This window comes from Artemia sp. Qi Xiang Cuo, chromosome 11 (assembly GCF_049724085.1).
Source record: "Artemia sp. Qi Xiang Cuo chromosome 11, ASM4972408v1, whole genome shotgun sequence".
In the NCBI taxonomy this organism is placed as follows: Eukaryota; Metazoa; Arthropoda; class Branchiopoda; order Anostraca; family Artemiidae; genus Artemia; species Artemia sp. Qi Xiang Cuo.
In genome coordinates, this window is record NC_142804.1 from 12,886,528 (window position 1) to 12,906,676 (window position 20,149).

Genomic DNA, 20,149 nt, shown 5'->3' on the forward strand with positions numbered 1-20,149 from the left:
AATGTTAGTTTACGTATTACACGTTAGTTTACTTAGCATGCCGAAATCACTAAATGTATTCAAAATAATAAGGTTTAATACAAATAGACCGGCGGCACGCCGTCGATATGCTTCTCCACGTCGGCGCGTCTTTCATCAGCGGCCCGGAGCTGATAAATTTGCGCGCCGTTGCGGTCTACTTGTTTTGGTGCTCAAACATGCTATTCTGGCGCGTTATAAATTTGAAGAACATGTTTCCAACACTTTTGAAGTTCGTATGATTAAAGCCCCTTAAGGTTTTGCTAGGTCAAAGAAGAAGAGCCCGGAAACAATTTTCATGGAATCTATTTCAAACACGTTGGCTGAAAACGTGACTCAGAAAACGTCAAATGCAGACGCCCTCTAATTTATTCCCTTACATCATTTTCTTAGAAGAAGTAACGTTTTATTCTTGAATTTTCCTAAAAAAAAAAGAAGAAGAAGAAAATACGAATAGGCCTACCTTCCAACAGTTACCCAATTCTTGATCAAGATGCCTCCAAAAGGGTCATCTGGAGCCAGTAAAAAAGTTGAACAGAAGAAAAAGGAGAAGATTATTGAGGTATGTACATTGCAGACTAGGCAAGTCTAACAATAGGCCTAGGCTAATTAAATGAATTATTAGGGTAGGCCTACTTCATATTCCAATAATCACTTCTGTTGCAAATTGTATCTTGAGCCCTTAAAGGGGCCCCAAAGGTGTTGGTAAATATCTACCAAATCATATTATTGACTTACGCATAAAGTGAATATACCACTTGATGCCTTTTTTATGCTGATTACAAATATAATAGCCTAATCATTTCTATTGGAAATGAATTTCAGCCCCCCCCCTATATATGCCAATTCAGGGTGTATATTTCTACATTAGGGGGTGGGGGTGGGGGTAAAGTTGAAACTTACCTCCCATTTACATCAGAAAAAAATTTGCCCCCCCCCCTAATGTAGAAATATAGGTAAAGTTCTACGAAATCATATTATTGAGTTAGGAATAAAGTGAATACACCATTTGATGCCTTTTTTATGCTGATTACAAATATAATAAGCATTTCTATTGGAAATGAATTTCAGCCCCCCCCCCTATATAGGTAAAGTTCTACAAAATCATATTATTGAGTTAGGACCAAAGTGAATACACCATTTGATGTCTTTTTGTATGCTGATTACAAATATAATAAGCATTTCTATCAGAAATGAATTTCAGCCCCCTCCCTGTATAGGCTATACCTAACCCAACCTAACCCTGAATTGGCATATATAGGGGGGGGGGGCTGAAATTAATTTCCGATAGAAATGCTTATTATATTTATAATCAGCAAAAAAAAAGGGATCAAATGGTGTATTCAATTAAGGCCTATTTGAAACTCAATAATATGATTTTGTATAACTTTACCCCTATATAGGCTATACCTAACCTAAACCTGAATTCCAGCTTATAGGGGGGGGCTGAAATTCATTTCCAATAGAAATGATTATTATATTTGTAATCAGCATAAAAATGCATTAAATGGTGTATTCACTTTTGTCCTAACTCAAAAATATGATTTCATAGAACTTTACCAAAATATATACCCTGAATTGGCATATATAGGGGGGGCTGAAATTCATTTCCAATAGAAATGATTATTATATTCATAATCAACATAAAAAAAGGCATCAAGTAGTATATTCACTTTATGCATAAGTCAATAATATGATTTGGTAAATATTTACCAAGGTGTTTTATATGAACTATAAAAGAGCATAAAAAAGCATTACATGATGTTTACACTTTCATCCTAGTTAAATTATATAGCCCACTGCAAAGTTGCCATGAAATTTACCCATCCCCCTGATGTGCAAATATATACCCTGAATTGTCAACAGCAAAGTTTCAAATTGTAAAATTCAATACTATTTTTTTTTTTTTTACAGCACTTGAAAAACTTGAAACATTAGGAAACAGTTTATATTTGAGTTTCCTAATAAATGAGGTTTGAATTGTTGTAAAAGTATTTTTGGAATATATTACTCTTGAACAACTTATTTATAAACTAGTGATATGTTTTAAAAAAAATTTAATAACTTGACTAGTGTTCATAACTTCTTTGGTTACAAAAATGAAATACCTTTGGGGCCCCTTTAAGGGCTTTAGATGCAATTTGCAACAGGTGCAATTATTGAATTATGAAAGAGTATAAAAAAGACATCAAATTATGTTTTCACTTTAATCCAAACTAAATTACAGTGTCACCTGCAAATTTACCCCCTAGTTAGGCTACCCTAAAATAGGCATCAAATGATGTTTTCACTTTCATCCTAGCTAAATTATAGTGCCACCTGCAAATTTACCAACTAGGGCTGATTAAAAGTATAGGTACATTTTTGGAAAATTCAGCTAGTTTACTATTAGGAACATGGGTGTAGGGAGGGGGGCAGAGCGGGCAGCGGCCCCCCCTAGACTTTCAAATTTAAATTAGATATGGCTGAAAAAGCAGATGGTTTGGAAAAAGCAGTTGATAAAACTCCATCACACTATCAACTGCCCCCCACCCTAGACAATATGCTGCCTAATGCTGCCTATGCCCATGATTAGGAACACAAACATACCATGGAAAGTTTCTAGTGGACCTTTTAATTTATCTAAGACAAAAGTTAAAATGTCATTTGATGCCTTTTTGTAATTTAAGAAATTTTTTGGGGGCTAATTACATCTTGAGCCCTTTAAGGGGTCCCAAAGGTGTATTATATGAATAATGAAAGAGCATAAAAAAGCATCAAATGATGTTTTCACTTTCATCCTAGCTAAAGTATATGGTTCACTGCAAATTTACCATGTGATTTACCCCCCCCCTACCCCCTCCCTCCAATGTGCAAATATATATCCTGAATTGTTGACAGCAAAGTTTTGAGGTGCTATTTTTGTCAACAGCATTCAAAAAACTTGAAATGGTTAGAAAATGGTTTATATTTGAGTTGCCTAATAAATGAGGTTTGTATAGTTTTAAATAAGTATTTTTGGAATATACTACTCTTGATCAACCTATTTATAAACTAGTGATATTTTTTAACCACTTTAATAACTTAACTAGTATTGAAAATTTCTTTATGTGGTCACAAAAATGGAATACTTTCTGGGCCCCTTTAAGGGCTCAAGATGCAATTAGCCCCAGAAGCAATTCTTTAATTATGAAAGAGCATAAAAAAGGTATCAAATAATGTTTTCATTTTCATCTTAGCTAAATTATAAGGCCCATTAGAAATTAACCCATACCATTCAATTTTCCAGCCATCACTTTAAAAATAGTAGTAATTACCAGAATAGCCTACTATTTCAACTGTAGTTAAATTTAAGGTTATTTGTAGGCTATGCCTAGCTAATAGGATATGAGCATGGTAAATTTGTGGCAATTTATATTACTAGCCTATGAATAAGAGAACATACCACTCAATGTCTGTTCCCACCCAATAAACTTAATTGGGATGCTACTGATGATGGAACAGCACCTGGTCACTAAAGAACGTTGGAATGATGACTCAAGTCATCATTCTGGAGCTCTAGAAGTAGAAATCCTTAGATTGCTCCTAGCTGCAATTTAAGGTAATGCCTTTTTTTATGCTCTTTCCAAATATAATAATTGCTTTAGTTTGAAATTCAATTTTAAGCCCTTTGCAGACCCTCTTCTTCTTTTGAAAAACACCACATGGAATCAATAATAGAATCCTTTTGGCTTCTAGGAAGTTTCATCTAAAAACACAATTAATGCAATGAAAATCAATACACATTAACCCTTTTGCCCTGGAGCCCATCAAATGATGGGTGGCTAATTTTTGCTCACCAGATGCTATCTAGTGCAAAAAGTAGTCACTAAAACCATGCTCTTTGTATTCTTGAGAGATCTACCAATCTATTGATGTATCACACATGTTGTTCAGAACATTACAATGGATGAAAATTTAATTTGAAAAAAGTGGGAAAAGTCTGTTAGAGGTGGGTAATTTCTAGTTAGATATTCAAGTAGGCATATCATTTATTTTTCCACTTTTGTAATATCATTAAAACTAGATAGCCAAAACTAATCAATGAGAGTACTATTTAGTGACTAGTGCCATCTAATGGGCTGTCAGAATTTTCACAAGTCAGTGTATGTCAAATGACAAGACTGGGACTCTCAGACTGAGGGGATTACTCCTGTCAAATACTTCTACTAGTATATTCTGCTTAAGTTTTTTGAGACTATGGCTGAAAAGATGGACTTATACCATATGAAGGAACACAGTAAAACTGTAGCAGTCATAGGCAAAAGTCTTGCCCAAGAGATAATCTGGCCTACAAATTTAATGGAACAAAAAGTACTTTCTTCTCATATTTACAAGAACACTTCCAACAGATCAATACAATAAATTACAGAATCATCTCCACTTTGCCTCCAAAGAGGACAGGAACAAAAATGATGCGTTATGGAAAGTCAGGCCTGTGTTATCCCTTGTTAGAGCACAGTTTTTGGATCTTGAAAGGGAGGAAAACCTATGTGTAGATGAGCAGGTGATCCCCTTCAAAGGCCAGACGAGGATGAAGCAATACATAAAGTCAAAGCCAAGACCGTAGGGGCTAAAAAACTTAGTTCTCTGTGGTTCTTCTGGTACCATGTATGACTTTGAAGTTGATCAGGAAAAGATTACCCCAATTGAGGAGGAGCACAGAGAAACAGCTAGAGGTTTGGGAGGAGCCATTGTTCTTAGTCTGCTGGAGAAAATTGACAAGCATGTCTATCACAAAGTGTATTTCAACAACTACTTTACAATGTCACTGCTTGAAAATTTGAAAGTAGATGGCTTCTTGGCAGCAGAAACTATCAGAAAGGGTAGGATAGCTAAAGCAAAGCTTGTAGATGAGAAGGATCTTAGAAAGAAAGGACAATGGTCATGGGACAAAGTTGGCAACATTGAAAAGGGACTTGTCCTTGTGTGTTGGTTTGACAACAGTGCAGTAAACATGGCATTGAATTATTACCATGCAGGTGCAGGTGGAATAGTGAAAAGAAGGAAAAGGTTGATGTGAAAAGACCTGACGTTATTGGTCACTATAACCACAACATGGGAGGAGTAGACAAGCTGGATCATCTTGTTGCCTTGTATCAAATTGAAACAAAGATGAAAAAGTGGACCAGTGTCACTTTTCGAGCTCTGGAACAAAATTACAGAAGCACTGCTGAAGTGTGAATATGAGGAACAGATCTCTAAACAAAGAGCTGGTTGTCCTCACCAGCAACAAGATGCCAAGAATTCTCCAGCTCCTTCACCATCCTGACCTGCTGCACAATCAACTTATACAATCAAAAGTGTCTGGTATGACCAATTAAATCACTTCCCTGTGCATTTAGAATATCAGGAAGCCTAGTACCTCTATGAAAAGTGCCCAAAAGGAAAAAAGGGGGTTTCACAGATTTGTTGTGAGAAATGTGAGGTTGTGCTGTGTTTGAAAAAAGACAGGAATTGCTTCAAGATGTACCATGTTCACTGAGTTTGAAACTTGACTTTTTGCACATGTTTTGCACCTTTTTTATATAAACAAAATTGTCTTGCTGGTATACCCTTCTATTCCCAATAATGTCATTTGATAGGGATTGAGATTTCTAAGAATATGTGCCCCGACCGGTTTCTAACACAGCCATAAGTTTTCTAAGGTCAAAATGAGCCCTATACTAGAAAATCAGAATTTTCCTGTGCAGGAAAAATATTCAGTGCTGAAAGGGTTAATGCAATGAAAATCATTAGACAAAAAATAAATTTTGGGACCTTTATAAAAGGACACAGGAAGAGAGTCATCTAACAGCATTCAGCAAATTTTGTAACAAGCTTACAACTGTTACTCAAAAAGCTACTAGCTGATCATGAAAAGAAACTGGCTTTGGGAGTAAAAAAAATCCTGAGTGTCTGGAGGTATGTGTTGTCAAACCCTGGAAGGCACGAAATTCATCAACTTGTTTCTGATAACAGATTAACATTGAATAACCCTCTTGACATTGCTAATTGTTCAATTCTACTTTTGCAAATAACTTCTCAAGTGCAACTTCCTCAAGCCACCCTTACCTACTGACCAGATCTATTACTAAAGAAATGCCTGAAGTTGAAATAGATCAGCAACTAGTGCTAAATAAGCTGATTAAACAAAATCCTAACAAATCAAGAGGACCTCATGTTATTCACCCTAGGCTTCTCAAAGAAATAACCCCTTTAATTGCTGTGCCTTTACCTGATATTTTTAATATGTCACTGAAATTAAAAGTAATACCTGATGATTTGTGTATGGCAAATGTTATACCCAATTTCAAAAAAGAAGATAAATCCAGGCCTGAAAACTACCATCCTATTAGCCTTACTTCTGTGTTGGCCAAGATAATCAAGGGGATAGTGAGTGACTCCATTGAGTGCCCTATGGGGGGGGGGTTGTGTTGACACAGGAATTTTTCTTATCTGACCTTTGAATGATTTTTAACGAAATGGCCATACATAAAGGGGTTTTTGTTATATGCTCTTTGAACTATTTTTAACAAAATGGCTACCTCAAATTTTTTATCAGATTTATTTGGGGAAAAAGGGTTTGGGCCAGTTGGCCAGTTGCCCTCCAATCACTTCTGACTCTTATAAAGGGCACTAGAACTCTCGATTTCTAATCGAATGAGCCCCTTTTGAATTTTATATGACGACCCTTCTATATAAAGTGCCTCTGGGAAAAAAATAAATGGAGCGTGGGGCGAGGCTAGCTGCTTTCCGATCACTTTTGACTCTTAAAAAGTGAATTACAACTTTCAATTTCCAATCAAATGAGCTCTCTAGGAAGTTTATACGAGTAGCCCTTCCATAATAACAAAATATGCCCCCAGGGTATAACTTAAAACGCCTATTCTCGGGCCCTGGGGGGATTTGTTGACACCGGAGTTTTTTGTTATCGGAACTTTGAACTATTTTTAACAAAATGTCTATCTCAAAATTTTTATCTCATGGATTTAGGGCGTGGAGGAGGGGGGGGGGCTAGTCTGATCTCTTTTGACTCTTAAAAAGTGAACAAGAACTTTCAATTTCCAATCAAATGAGCCCTCTCCAAAGTTTATATGAGCATCCCTTCCATAAGAACTATATATGCCACTAGAGCATTACTCATAACACCTGCCTCCGGGCCCTGGTGGGTGCTGTCAACACAGGAATTTTTTTTATCTGACCTTTGAACTATTTTTAATGAAATGACTTTTATAAAATTTTATTGGTTGGGCTTGGGGGGAAAAGGGTGTGTTTGGGGGTGGGTCTAGTTGCCCTTGGATATCTTTTGACTCTTAAAAATTGAACTAGAACCTTCAATTTCCAATCAAATGAGCCCCCTCTGCAGTTTATACAAGCATCCCTTTCATAAGAACCACATTAGCTCTCAGGACAACACTTACAACGCCTATCCCCCAGGCCCTGGGGGACATTTTTGTTATCTAATTTAAGAAAAATTTCCAAAAAAACTGGCTATCTTAAAATTTGTAGCTAATGGGTTTGGAGAAAAAAGAGCATAGGGGGGGCTAGTTGCCCTTAACTCTCTTGACTCTTAAAAAGTGAATTAGAACTTCCAATTTCCAATCAAATGAGCTCTCTATGAAGTTTATACAAGCATCCCTTTCATAAGAACCATACATGCCCATAGGACATAACTTAGAATGCCTTCCCCTGGGGGGTTGTATTTGCACCAGATTTCTTCTTGTCTGACCTTTGAACTATTTTTAACAAAATGTTTATCTAAAAATATTCATCAGATGGGTTTGGAAAAAAAATGTGTGTGGGGGGGAGGGGCTAGCTGCCCGCGGATCTCTTTTGACTATTAAAAAGTGAGCTCAAACTTTCAATTTCCAATCAAATGAGCCCTCTCTGAAATGTATACGTTCATACAAATAATATATGCCCCAACGCCTGCCCCCAGGCCCTGGGGGGTTGTGACAACACCTGAGTTTTTGTTATCTGACTTTTGAACAATTTTTAACTCAATGGCTATCTCAAAATTTTTATTAGATTCATTTGGGGAAGAAGGGGCGTGGGGGGGGGCTAGTTGCCCTCCAATCTCTTTTGTCTCTAAAAACTGAACTAGAACTTTCAACTTCCAATCAAATGAGCCATCTCTGAAGTTTCTACAAGTATCCCTTCGATAAGAACCATATATCCCCCCAGGACATAACTTACAACACCTGCCCATGGGCCCTGGGGGGCTGTGTTGACCCTGGACTTTCTGCTATATGGTCTTTGAACTATTTAAAATATAGCTATCTCAAAGTTCTTATTGGATTGGTTTGAGGAAAAAAGGGCATGGAGGGGGGGAGCTGGTTACCCTCCAATATCTTTCAACGCTTAAAAAATGAACTAGAACTTTCAATTTCCAATCAAATGAGCCCTCTCTGAAGTTTATGTGAGCATTCCTTCCATGAGAACCATATATGCCCCCAGGGCATAATCTATAACCCTTTCCCCTGAAGACTGTGGGGAGAGTGTCCTGCTCAAACATATAATAAAAAAAAAAAGCTATCTCAAAGTTCTTATTGGATTGGTTTGAGGAAAAAAGGGCATAGAGGGGGGAGCTGGTTACCCTCCAATATCTTTCGACGCTTAAAAAGTGAACTAGAGCTTTCAATTTCCAATCAAATGAGCCCTCTCTGAAGTTTATGTGAGCATTCCTTCCATAAGAACCATATATGCCCCCAGTGCATAATCTATAACCCTTTCCCCTGAAGACCGTGGGGAGAGTGTCCTGTTCGAACATATAATTTCCAGAACTTTCAGCTATGTTGAACAAAATGGCTATATCAAAATTTTGATTGGATGTGTTTGAGGAAATGGTGGGCGTGGAAGGAGTGTCAGTTGCCTTAGAATCAATTTTGACTATTAAAAAAGAACTAGCCATTTAAACTTCCAATTGAACAAGCCTTTTTTGAAGTTTCTATGACAACGCCTTCTATAAAAACCTTATATGCCCCCAAAGCATAACTTACAACCCTTGCCCTAAGGGCTGTGGGATGTCATCCTCAAAGACCTAATTTCCAGAACTTAAAACTACGTTGAAGAAAATGGCTATCTCAAAATTTTGACTGGATGTGTTTGGGTAAATGGTAGGCTTGAGAGGGGGTTGGTTGCCCTCCAATCACTTTTGACTATTGAAAAGGGGACTAGCCCTTTGAATTTCCAATTGAACGAGTCTTTTTTGAAATTTCTATGGCAACGCCTTCTATAAAAACCTTATATACCCCCCAGGGCATAACTTACAACCCTTGCCCTGAAGGCTGTGGGGGAGTGTCCTCCTCAAAAACATAATTTCTATCTGGAAATCAACTATGCTGAACAAAATGGATATCTCAAAATCTTGATTGGATGTGTTTTGGGAAATGGTGGGCATGGAAGAGGTGTTAGTTGCCTTCTAATCACTTTTGACTATTAAAAAGGGCACAAGCCACTCCAATTTCCAATTGAATGAGCCCTTTTCGAAGTTTCTACAACAACTTCTTTGATCCCCTGCTCTAAAGAAATTTTTTTTATAAATAATACATTGTGCCAACATTATTCTTATATGGCCCCCAGGTATAACTTAAAACCCTTACCCTGAGGGTTGTGGGGGAGTGTCTCCCCAAAAACATATTTTCTATCTGGAAATCAACTATGCTGAACAAAATGGCTATCTCGAAATTATGATTGGATGTGTTTGGGGGAATGATGGGCGTGGGGGGGCTAGTTTCCCTCCAATCACTTTCGACTATAAAAAAAGGGCACTAGAACTGCTAATTTCCAATCGAATGAGCCCCCTTTGAAGTTTCTACGACGACCCCTTGCATATGAAGTGCCTCTGGAAAAAAACAAAAAAACATTTGAGCCATATGGCCTTTTCTATAGGCAACGCTATAGTGTTGCCTCTGATTTAGGTGAAATGACAGTTTTTAAGCTGCCTAATAGAATAAGAAACAAATATGGTAGATTTGTTTTTAATTTTGTTATTCAACTTAATCGTGACAAATCAATGTTTATGAGTTATACAACTTTAACAAAATGGATTTATAATGAAATAGTAAGTTTGAAACAAATCTTATAAACTATTTTTAGGCTTATATCCAAAAGACATAAAATGATATTTTTATAAGGGTCCTAAAAAGGCTTAAAATTAGAATTGGTAAGAGAAATGATTATTATATTCAGAAAGAACATGAAAAATAGCATCTAATGATATGTTCACTTTATTTGTAAATCAATAATATGAACAGCAAAATATTTACCAAAAAAAATTTTATATAGCCCATGTCCCTTGACTCTCCAGATGTGGACCCTTTGACTCTCCAGATGTGGATCCCTCTTATCTCCCCAATAAAAATTCTGGATCTATGCTCCTGTATAGGTAAGGTTAGAAAGGATAGGTTAAGTTAAGAGTAAATATTTATATTAACAGAGTATTGAGTTAGAAGAAACAAACTCACCTCAGTAATCAGAATTTCATCCTGAATCCAAATGTGACATTTGTTTCTGCTGCAAATTAAATTTTATGTCTTTTACAGACCCTCAAAGAGGATGTAGATAACATTCAGTCCCTTTTTGTGTTAATCTTGAATCTCCTGGTTTTTGCTGTCTTCTGTGGATTGTGTCTACTTCTTGTTTGATGGGGGAGAGATTATATTCATTTTCAAATGATCTGAGCTGCGCCTGGGTCGTCTTGCACACTCTACAAAGTTCTACTGCTCTTTCTAGTGTTAGGCTGTTTCCTTCTGCAAGTGATTTTTCATGTATTCTGGGATTTCTAATACCACAAACATTTTTATCTCTAGTCATCTCCTTAAGATCATGGTATTCACAAGGCTTAACTAGCAACTTCAACTCAGTAATATATTTCTCAAGTGTTTCTCCTTCATGCTGGTCACGTCTTTGAAAAATATATTGAGCAAATACTATGTTCTTCTTTGGAGCAGCATATTGTCAGAGCTTCAAAAGGTGTGGATCAATTTCATTCTTCTTTTCCTCTTCGATTTCTAAAATTTTTAAAATGTCTCTCCCTTTTTCACCAATCCAGATAAGTAGGTATGCACAATGTACCTTCTCTGTTTTAGCAGATAGAGGACCAAGAACTAATAGTTTGGCATGCTCTTCAAACTTTGACGACTCTTCATCTAGATTTTTTGATTGCAGATCCCACATCTGAGACCATGTAGAAGTCTGGTATGTTTAATTGTTTAATATGACCCAAGCACCTGTAAACATAATATAATCAACAAGTAAGCAAGCAAAGCAAACAAACAAATTTAAGCAATAATAAGCAAAGCAATAACTAATTCACTAAGGCAAGCAAATCATAGCAGGATGCTACAGTGGTATGTTCACTTTATTCATAGTCCAGTAATATAAACTGCTCCAAATTTACTATGAGGACTGGTTTCCAGCAAGCTAAGACTTACATATGCCTTCTAATTCACAAACAGCAGATTGTTTGGTTTCAGCAATTGGCTCATGACTGAAAAATAGGATAGCATAATTTCTACAACTAATGCTGATGATATTTTCTTGAGAAGCCACTACTTCTCAAGAAAAACTTTTTGGCAAGTACCATTTTGATTTTCCTGAAAAAGTTTACAAACGTTTTTCAGCAGATTGTCCATACACTGCAAGAGAAATCAAAGAACTAAGCAGGAAAATGAGAAAACTTTTCAGAAAAAAAAACATAAAGAAGCTACTACCCTGAAGAATAAAATCAGACGAATGACCTGCCAGGCAGCAGTGTTGTACTACCAATAGGAAGAATCTCATTTATTAGACTCTAAGCCGGGACAGTGGCACAAAAGGATAAAGCAAATGACAGGTAAAATACAGACGGGACTAGATTTTGGCTATGATGAGCTGGACAAAGAAACTGCAGATTGCCTAAACACTCACCTGGCAGCCATTGTTCAGTCACTTCCACCACTAAACTTGGAGGATTTTCTGCATCTATCTCCAAATCTTATGGATTTTCCAATCATCACAGGATCCCAAGTTTGCCCCAAATTGATGAAATTGAAGAGGACTAGTGTTACACCACTCAATATTCCTATTGACCTCATTAAGGCTTTTCCTGAATTTTTGAGTGCTCTGTTAACTTTAATGCTCAACAAGATTATAATGTCAGGCCAATATCCACAAAATTGGAAAAAGGGATTCATAACCCCTATCCCCAAAAAAGGAGCCCCTTGTGATTTTATTGGTGTACAGCCTATTATGCTGACGCTGATTTTTAGCAAGATCTATGAAAGTTTCATCGCTGGGTGGCTGAAAACTTCTATTCTGCATAAAATTGACCCTCAACAATTCAGTAACGTTCCCAAGAGTTTAACAAGCCATTACTTAGTTAGTTTGCTTTATAAGATTTTAAAGCATCTAGATGAACTGGAATGCTGGGTCAACCTCATTGTGATTGCCCTAAAGAAAGCATTTGATCTGATCTGCCATAGAACCCTTATCTGTAGACTATTAACAAATTTTAATGTTGATGTATTTTTGGTAGGAATATTTGCAAATTTTCTTTCAGGTAGAAATAAAAAAAAATTAAGTATAAATCAGCCTATTTGGATATCCTGCCAATTTACTGTGGAGTTTCCCAGGGAACAATTTTAGACCCTCTACTATTTTTGGTTATAGTAAATGAGTTGGGAAATGACGAGTTCGATTGCTTTAAGTTTTTTGATGATCTATCTGTACTGAAGCTAGGTGAAAAGAGTCTTTCAAGTGAGGCAGACAGAATAATGTTGAGTTTATCACGCCAAGCTAAGGAGGGCAAAAGGATTGTCAATTGTGAAAAATTGCTTGTATTAATTTTTTCTTTTCTGAGGGACAGTTCATCCCTTGCTTTACAGAATGTTTCAGGCATCATGGATATCAAACTCTTGGAATATATCTAACATATGACCTGAAGTGGGAAAAACAGACACAGAAGATGACCAAACGGTCAAACCTGGGTTTTGTTTCTTTAAAACTCCTTGGTCGTCATGGTGTTCCAACCCCCAACATATTGCTTATTTTACTTACATTCGTCAGACCGCTGGTAGAATATGCTTGTCCCATTTGGCATTATGGCCTGACTTTGGACCAGAAGGACCACCAGGAAAGGATCTAAGATCAAGCTCATCTGGTAGTGTCTAAATCTCCCAAAGTCCCTAATTACTCCCTTTTAAAACAATTTTCACTTACAACTCTTTTGACATGCCGTGATGAATTGTGTTTTGAATTTGGTGTTGGTATTTTGGAAAATCCGTGGCTTCAAGAAATCCTCCCCCCCCTGACTATCTCCCTTTGCATCAAAGGTTTCTGTAACATGTAGCTCAACTGGTACCAAAAGTCCAGCCAGTACCAGCATAGCGTATGTGGTATGCAAGTAGTTTTGTTCTCTTGGTTGTAAAGATTTTTAATTCTGCACCCACTTGTCAATAGTTGTATATTTTTATTTTCTTTAGTTCATTATTCTTTTATTCTTTGTATTCATTTGACTCTATTTGACTCTGTTTAGTTTGAATCTGTGATATTTCGAATCAATGTATAATTTTGTATGACGATGGCTATGGCTGTGATTTTCATGTTTCATATTTTTAGTGCCTTATTATGACAAGAACTTCTGCTGATTAGCATGCTTCTATTGTAACTGAACCCCTGTGTAACTGAACCCCAAGCAACGGAACATTGTAACTGAACCCCCGTATAACCGAACCCCCATGCAACTGAACTCCCATATAACCGAGCCCCCGTGCAGCTGAACCCTCGTGCTTCTGAACCCTCATGCAACTGAACCCCCTTTAACTGAACCCTCGTGCAACTCAACCCCTGTGCAACTCAACCCCATTTAACTAAACCCCCATATAACTGAATCCCCATGCAACTGAACCCCCGTGCAACTGAACTCCCGTGTAACCGAACCCCTGTGCAACTGAACCCTCGTGCTACTGAACCCTAATGCAACTGAACCCCCTTTAACTGAACCTTCGTGCAACTCAACCCCCATGCAACTCAACCCCATTTAACTAAACCCTCATGTAACTGTAACTGTGTGTAACCATGTAACTGTGTGTTAACAGAACACAACTGATGAGCAAAAAGTAATGAAAGAGAGGGGTAATACCGAACTCTCAACTACCATTCTTGGGAGACATCTGACAGTTTATAAGTGACCATGAAATTCCTGTGTTGTTTTAAATTCACTTTTCTGTGAATAGGCAACGTGGCGGCAGAGTGCACCTGGCGACGATAAATCACATCAGTCCAGTTTTTGTCAGGAAAAAAAATACTCAGTGATAATTTATTGCTCCTGCTAGCATTATGCGCTTCTAGGTCCAGGCCTAGGGACCTGGGGGTAAATCCAGGCCTGAGCGTGCACACATTTCCTTTTGGTGAATTGACTTTCCCATTAAGCACTCTCTGAAAGTTCCAACTTAATACACAAATCCGTTTTTGAGATATGCCATTTTGAAAATCTGCATGCACATAGTGTCTTTTGATTTAGTTCCAGTTCCACCTCAAATACCTCATTCTGTCAAATTTTCAACTTGAATGCGTAGCCTTAATAGTGCTAGTTTAATAGTAGCAGAGGTCGTAGTAGGAGCAGTAGAAGTAATAATACTGCTGAATTAGTAGTAGTAGTAGCAGTATTAATAGCAGTAGTAGCAGGTAGATGCCCCAGAAGTTTCATCTTGATACGCTAAGCTGTTCCAAAAAAAAAATTGCTCATACACCTGTATCAGCAATCTGTATGTTATTGCAAGTTACCAATTGTTAAAATGTAAGGTTTTTTATAGAAGGGATGATCATAAAAACTCTGAAGGAGGCTCATTTGATTGGAAATTGAAAGTTCAAGTTCAATTTCGAAGAATCAAAGGTAATCACAGGACAATCAGCCTTTCCCTCTTAACCGACTCCCCCCCCTCCAAATACATCCGATCAAAATAAAAATAAACATTTTGTTCAAAATAGTCTGAAGATCAAATAAACATGCCTTTGGGGTTAGCAACCCCACTAGCAGCATCTGGGGCAAGGGCTGTAAGTTAAGCTTGTTGCTCATTGCGAACACATAAAGTTTTTGTAGAAAATTTTTTTTATGAACTTTGGGGGGGGGGGGGCTCATTCAATTGGAAATCAAAATTTCCAGTGCACTCTTTCAGAGTTAAGTGATCGGAGGGCTTCCACCCCACCCTATTTTTCCCCCAAATACATCCGATCTAAATTTTGGGACAGTCATTTTATTTAAAACAGTTTAAAGGTTAAATAACTATACCATAGTTAAATAAGTATGGTTCATAACCCTATTGTGTTCTACCCAATGTAAGTATGGTGGTTGAGTTGCACAAGGGTTCAGTAGCACGAGGGTTCAGTTGCACTGGGGTTGAGTTGCACGGGGGTTCGGTTCTACGGGGGTTCAGTTACATGGGGGTTCAGTTACACGGGGGTTTAGTTAAATGGGGTTGAGTTGCACGGGGGTTCAGTTGCACGGGGGTTCAGTTGCGCGAGGGTTCAGTTGCATGAGAGTTCAGTTGCATGAGAGTTCAGTAGCACGAGGGTTCAGTTGCACGGGGGTTCAGTTGCGCGGGGGTTCGGTTATACAGGGGTTCAGTTACACGGTGGTTCAGTTACATGGGGGTTCAGTTGCTTGGGGTTCAGTTACACGCATGCCGATTAGCATGACTGTGTAAGGTGTTTGAAAATAAAATAATTTTATTATTATTATTATTAATTACCTTATTTGTTGTCTAATTTTGCAAATATTAATGTCACTTGATAGCTAAAGGATAAACATTTATTTGATTTATCTTTCAATCTTACCTTATCCTCCTGTCCTTCCAGTCACCCATGGCAACCACAGAGAACTGCTACTTACCCTGCATGTGTACCACCACCCAAACATCTTCCCATTAGGCCTGTATTGTTGTGTGAATGTTGGACAGGTCCTGTTAATAGGTGTGATGCAAGTTGTTCTTTGGTCAACATCACCTGCATGCTCCCAGGGGTTGCCATTCCAAGATTTGTCTCAGAACCCCATCAACCTTCACACATATTGCATGCGTAAGGCGTTGACAAATGGTGCATGTAACCATGGGCTGGCCTTAGATAGAGCAGACTATCTGGTTTATGATGTTATCTTTCCTGTCAATATTCAGGATCTTCCAAAGGCAGTTGTTTTCAAAGGCAAGCATCTTTCTCTGTTGTAGCTGATTTAATTCCCAGCACTCTCTGCCATTGAGAAGTGCAGAAAGGAAGTTGCTGTTAAATAACCTCAATTTCAACTTTGTAGAATACTTTTAGATTGCCATACTGGCTTTAGTCAACTAAAAGCTTCAGGGGCTAGCCCTATCCTTATCTGCACTTCCAGCTTGCTTGATTCTGAGTTTTCTGCTGTAATGTTGAAGTATTTGAACTCTACAACCTGCACAATAGTTGAATCTTCAAACTTTGTGTATGGGGAAAATTAGTTGTTTTCTTACTCTTTGTCTTCTCTGTGTTAATCTTGTGGCCTAGCCAGCTAGCATTTTCATGGATAGTGCCCCATGGATAGTTGTGATTGTGACTTGGTTCCTGTTGGGGTTGGATTGTTGTTTGAATGTTGAACAGGTCCTGTTAATAGGTGTGATGGAAGGTGTTCTTTGGTCAACCTCTTCTATAGATTCTATGAGGCTGCCATTCCAAGATCTGTCTTGGTACCCTGTCATCCTCCATACAGATTGCATGCCCAAGGTATTTCCAGCTTTGTTGCCAAATGATGCATGTAATTATGGGCTGCCCTAAGATAGAGCAAACTATTTGGTTTGTGATGTGATCCCGCCAGTCAGTGTTCAGAATCCTCAAAAGACGCTAATTTTCAAAGGCAAGCATATACCTCTCTTGTTGCTGTAAATAGCCTCGATTTTAACTATGTACTTGTTTGTGTACTTGTGTGTACTTGCTTGATTAGTATACTGGCTTTTGTCAATTAAAAGCCTCACTGGCTTGCCCTTTACTCATCTACACTTCCTACTCACTTGATCCTAAGTTTTCCACTGTGGTTTTGAAGCACATGAACCCTACAGTCTGCTCAAAAGTTGAATATCCGCACTTTATGCAGTTCGGATAATCAGTTGTCGTTATGCTCTTTGCCTTCTCTGTGATTTACATGGAAGTTTGAATCAATTTGGTGTTGCTATGTTACATGGACCATAATGGCTAAGCACTGTGCATCAAACCAAAATCACCGGGAAAGAAGATATCTGGTAATTTCACAGACTTTGCCAATCAATATATCAGGGGAGATGGCCGTTTTTGGTGGATCTAGATCAAAGTCTCTTTCTTTTACTGGATGTATTTTGATTTTGGTCTTGAGGCCAAGTCAGCTAGAATTTTTATGATTAGTTCTTGAGGAGATCCTAGGAGACCTGTTAACACTTCTGAAAAATACCAAGGTTACAGTATAGCAGCTCTTCTGAAGGAAACTCTATGAAAAAGTGGTACCATTCGATTTTCCAGTTGATGCTGTTTCCCAATATTAATTAAGAGACAAAATAAAAATTGTTTTAACAATAGGAAAGAGCTGGTAATTTTTGTATAAATTGACCACATCCACAGGGAACTTGCAAATGAAATAAAAGTAGTGTAATACCTCTGCAATGTCGAATCTTGGACAAATACTTCGATTAGGATGTATCCATCATAAATTTGGAATTGGCCAGAGGATTAGCTAACTACCATATGGGATATTTTTCTTTTAACAGTTAAACCTAAACAAAAGTTATCCTGACATACTAGCCTATTTAAACACTATTATTCTGCTTCATAATACTTGTCTTAGATTGATTGTATCCATGGTGGAGTTTATCTATGATTTAGATACTTTGTTATAACTTTAAGGTCCAATGTCCAAGATTCAGCTGTGTTTTCCAAGTTTAGGCTTAGGTTAAAAGTGTGAATCTCATGCTTACTAAAAAATTGAATATTACATTTAAATATTAAAAGCTGATTAAATACTTACTGTGAAAATTTAGGCAAATTTGGAGACAGTTCCTTTATTTACATAGACAAGGTGAACACAATACTTGATACTTTTTATGCTCCTTCCAAATATAATAATTGTTTCAAATACAAATCCAATTTAAAGCCTTTAAATGAATCCTAAGATGAAACCTAATTCCAACAGTTCTGTTGGTTATTTAGACTGAGTGGTTTTCACGTGTCTAGAATTCAGCAAACGTGTTTTAAGAAAAGAAGACACGACACATCATGTAATAATAAATAGTGAAGAAATATATTATTTAGGGCTATATATGGGACCATTAGGAGGAGGTGGGGTGTGTTGTCATGGTATACTGAAAAGAAATGTAATAGTACTACTTTTATTGTCAATAGTCTTGTCAAGTAGTTCTTGACTTGGTGAACTCTAGTCTGCCTAAGTGACCTCATACAATTATCAGATAAAATATGATCTAAAAATATGGGTAACAATGAGAAAACATGATTTTTGATTAATAGAAATATGCTGTATATCATAAAGTAAGAATTTCATTGTTGTAGTTTTGTAATGTTGTAGTTTAGTGCTTTAAAAAAAACTTTTTTAAAATTTAATTGTTGGTCATGCTTTTTTAAAAAAAAATACATTCTTTAGTTTTTGCTTACTAAGGTGCTGAGGAGGGGAGTATACTAGGGAGGAGGGATTGTAAATCTCAATAAATTTGTTAATAAGCTTTTTTTGAATGTATATAAAAATCGTTGTAAAAAATTGCTAGTCTAGGCTAGTCTAACTGATATGCTAAGCTAGGTTGTTTTTTGCTTTCCAGTTTTTCCTCTCAAGCAAGTTTGATCTTAAAGTAATATAAATATATTCATAAAATGCATGTATTCTAGGACAAAACGTTTGGATTAAAAAATAAGAAAGGTGCAAAGAATCAGAGATATATCCAACAAGTTCAAACTCAAGTTCAACATGGTGGAAGTGCAGAAGCAAAGAAGCTTGAAGAGAAGAGAAGGCTGGAAAAGCTGAAAAAAGAAGAAGATGAGAAAAGGAAAAAGGAAATGAATGAACTGTTTAAACCTGTCCAGAAATTAGAAAAAGGTTGGTCAATGGTTATCCCTTCTTCCTGGCTAATTTTTGTTTTAAAGATGATCCACCTCTTTATGAGTATCTGGAAAAATCCAGGGAAGTTAACTGGACGGGTGTGCCAAAGCATAAGATGGCTGCCCTTTCATTGCTTTTAATGACAACATTAGCAAAATGGCTCTGAGAACCACCGCCTGATCGTTATTGCTATATTTGCACATTACTCCTAGAAAAGTCATTTTATTTAGTGAAATATCTTTGTGTGACGTCATGTGACAACATAAAAACATTAGCAAAATGGTTCTGAGAACCACCACTGAAGCATTAGCACTAATTTTTAAAAGTTGCAAAATAGGCAATTTCACATCTGATCACATTTTTCTGCTGATACTTACGCCTATTTATTACTGCCCGATTTATCACTAGCCGAATGGTTAACTTGCTAGAGCTGAGACTTTTTGTCCATGAGGACATTGGTTTTTGTGTCACTGGGTATTTGGTTTGAACGGGGGTCAGTGCTGTGACTCTGTAAGCCCACGCCACTGATGTTACTCTGGGTATCTGGAGAAGTCCAGGAAAGTCAACAGGAAGAGTGTGTAAAAGCATAAGATGGCTGCCCCTCCATTGCACTTCCTGGCTTAAGGGCCATGAAATGGAGATCAGCACCACTTTACTATGAAATCTATTGCCATCTTCTTTACTTCTTTTGCTTGCTAATTTTTGTTCCAGTAGAAAATTGAATGCATAATAATAAAGTAAATCAGTTTCTCATTTCATACAATAATTGTTATCTTTCTTGTAAAGAAATATATCATTAGTCATTGAAAGACATTAACTTACAAGAAGTTAAGCACTTAAAACTATATATAAATTTAAACAACTATAGATTAAAAATTGAAAAGTGTATTTCTAGACCAAACACAACTTTTTCTATTACAGAGATGCTATTTTGATGGAAAATGGTAATTTTTAATTATTGAAAAACGTTGTTTGAACATTTAACTTTGGCAGAGGTTTTAGGTAGAGGTTTTAGAGAGGTAGAGGTAGACGTAATATTAGAGAAAATGGTAGAGGTTT

The 20,149-nt window shown here is 37.1% G+C and overlaps 1 protein-coding gene across 1 annotated transcript in view; it reads left to right on the plus strand.

The window, feature by feature from the left end:
* The first annotated feature begins 428 nt into the window (after positions 1 to 428).
* The window catches only part of LOC148946649 (zinc finger CCCH domain-containing protein 15 homolog), a 47,654-nt gene continuing 27,933 nt past the window's right edge, over positions 429 to 20,149 (plus strand). The window contains exons 1-2 of the mRNA XM_089096297.1: positions 429 to 580; positions 18,880 to 19,087. Of these exons, the coding sequence (XP_088952423.1) occupies positions 512 to 580; positions 18,880 to 19,087 (277 nt within the window). The 5' untranslated portion in view covers positions 429 to 511. The remainder of the gene's footprint in view (positions 581 to 18,879; positions 19,088 to 20,149) is intronic.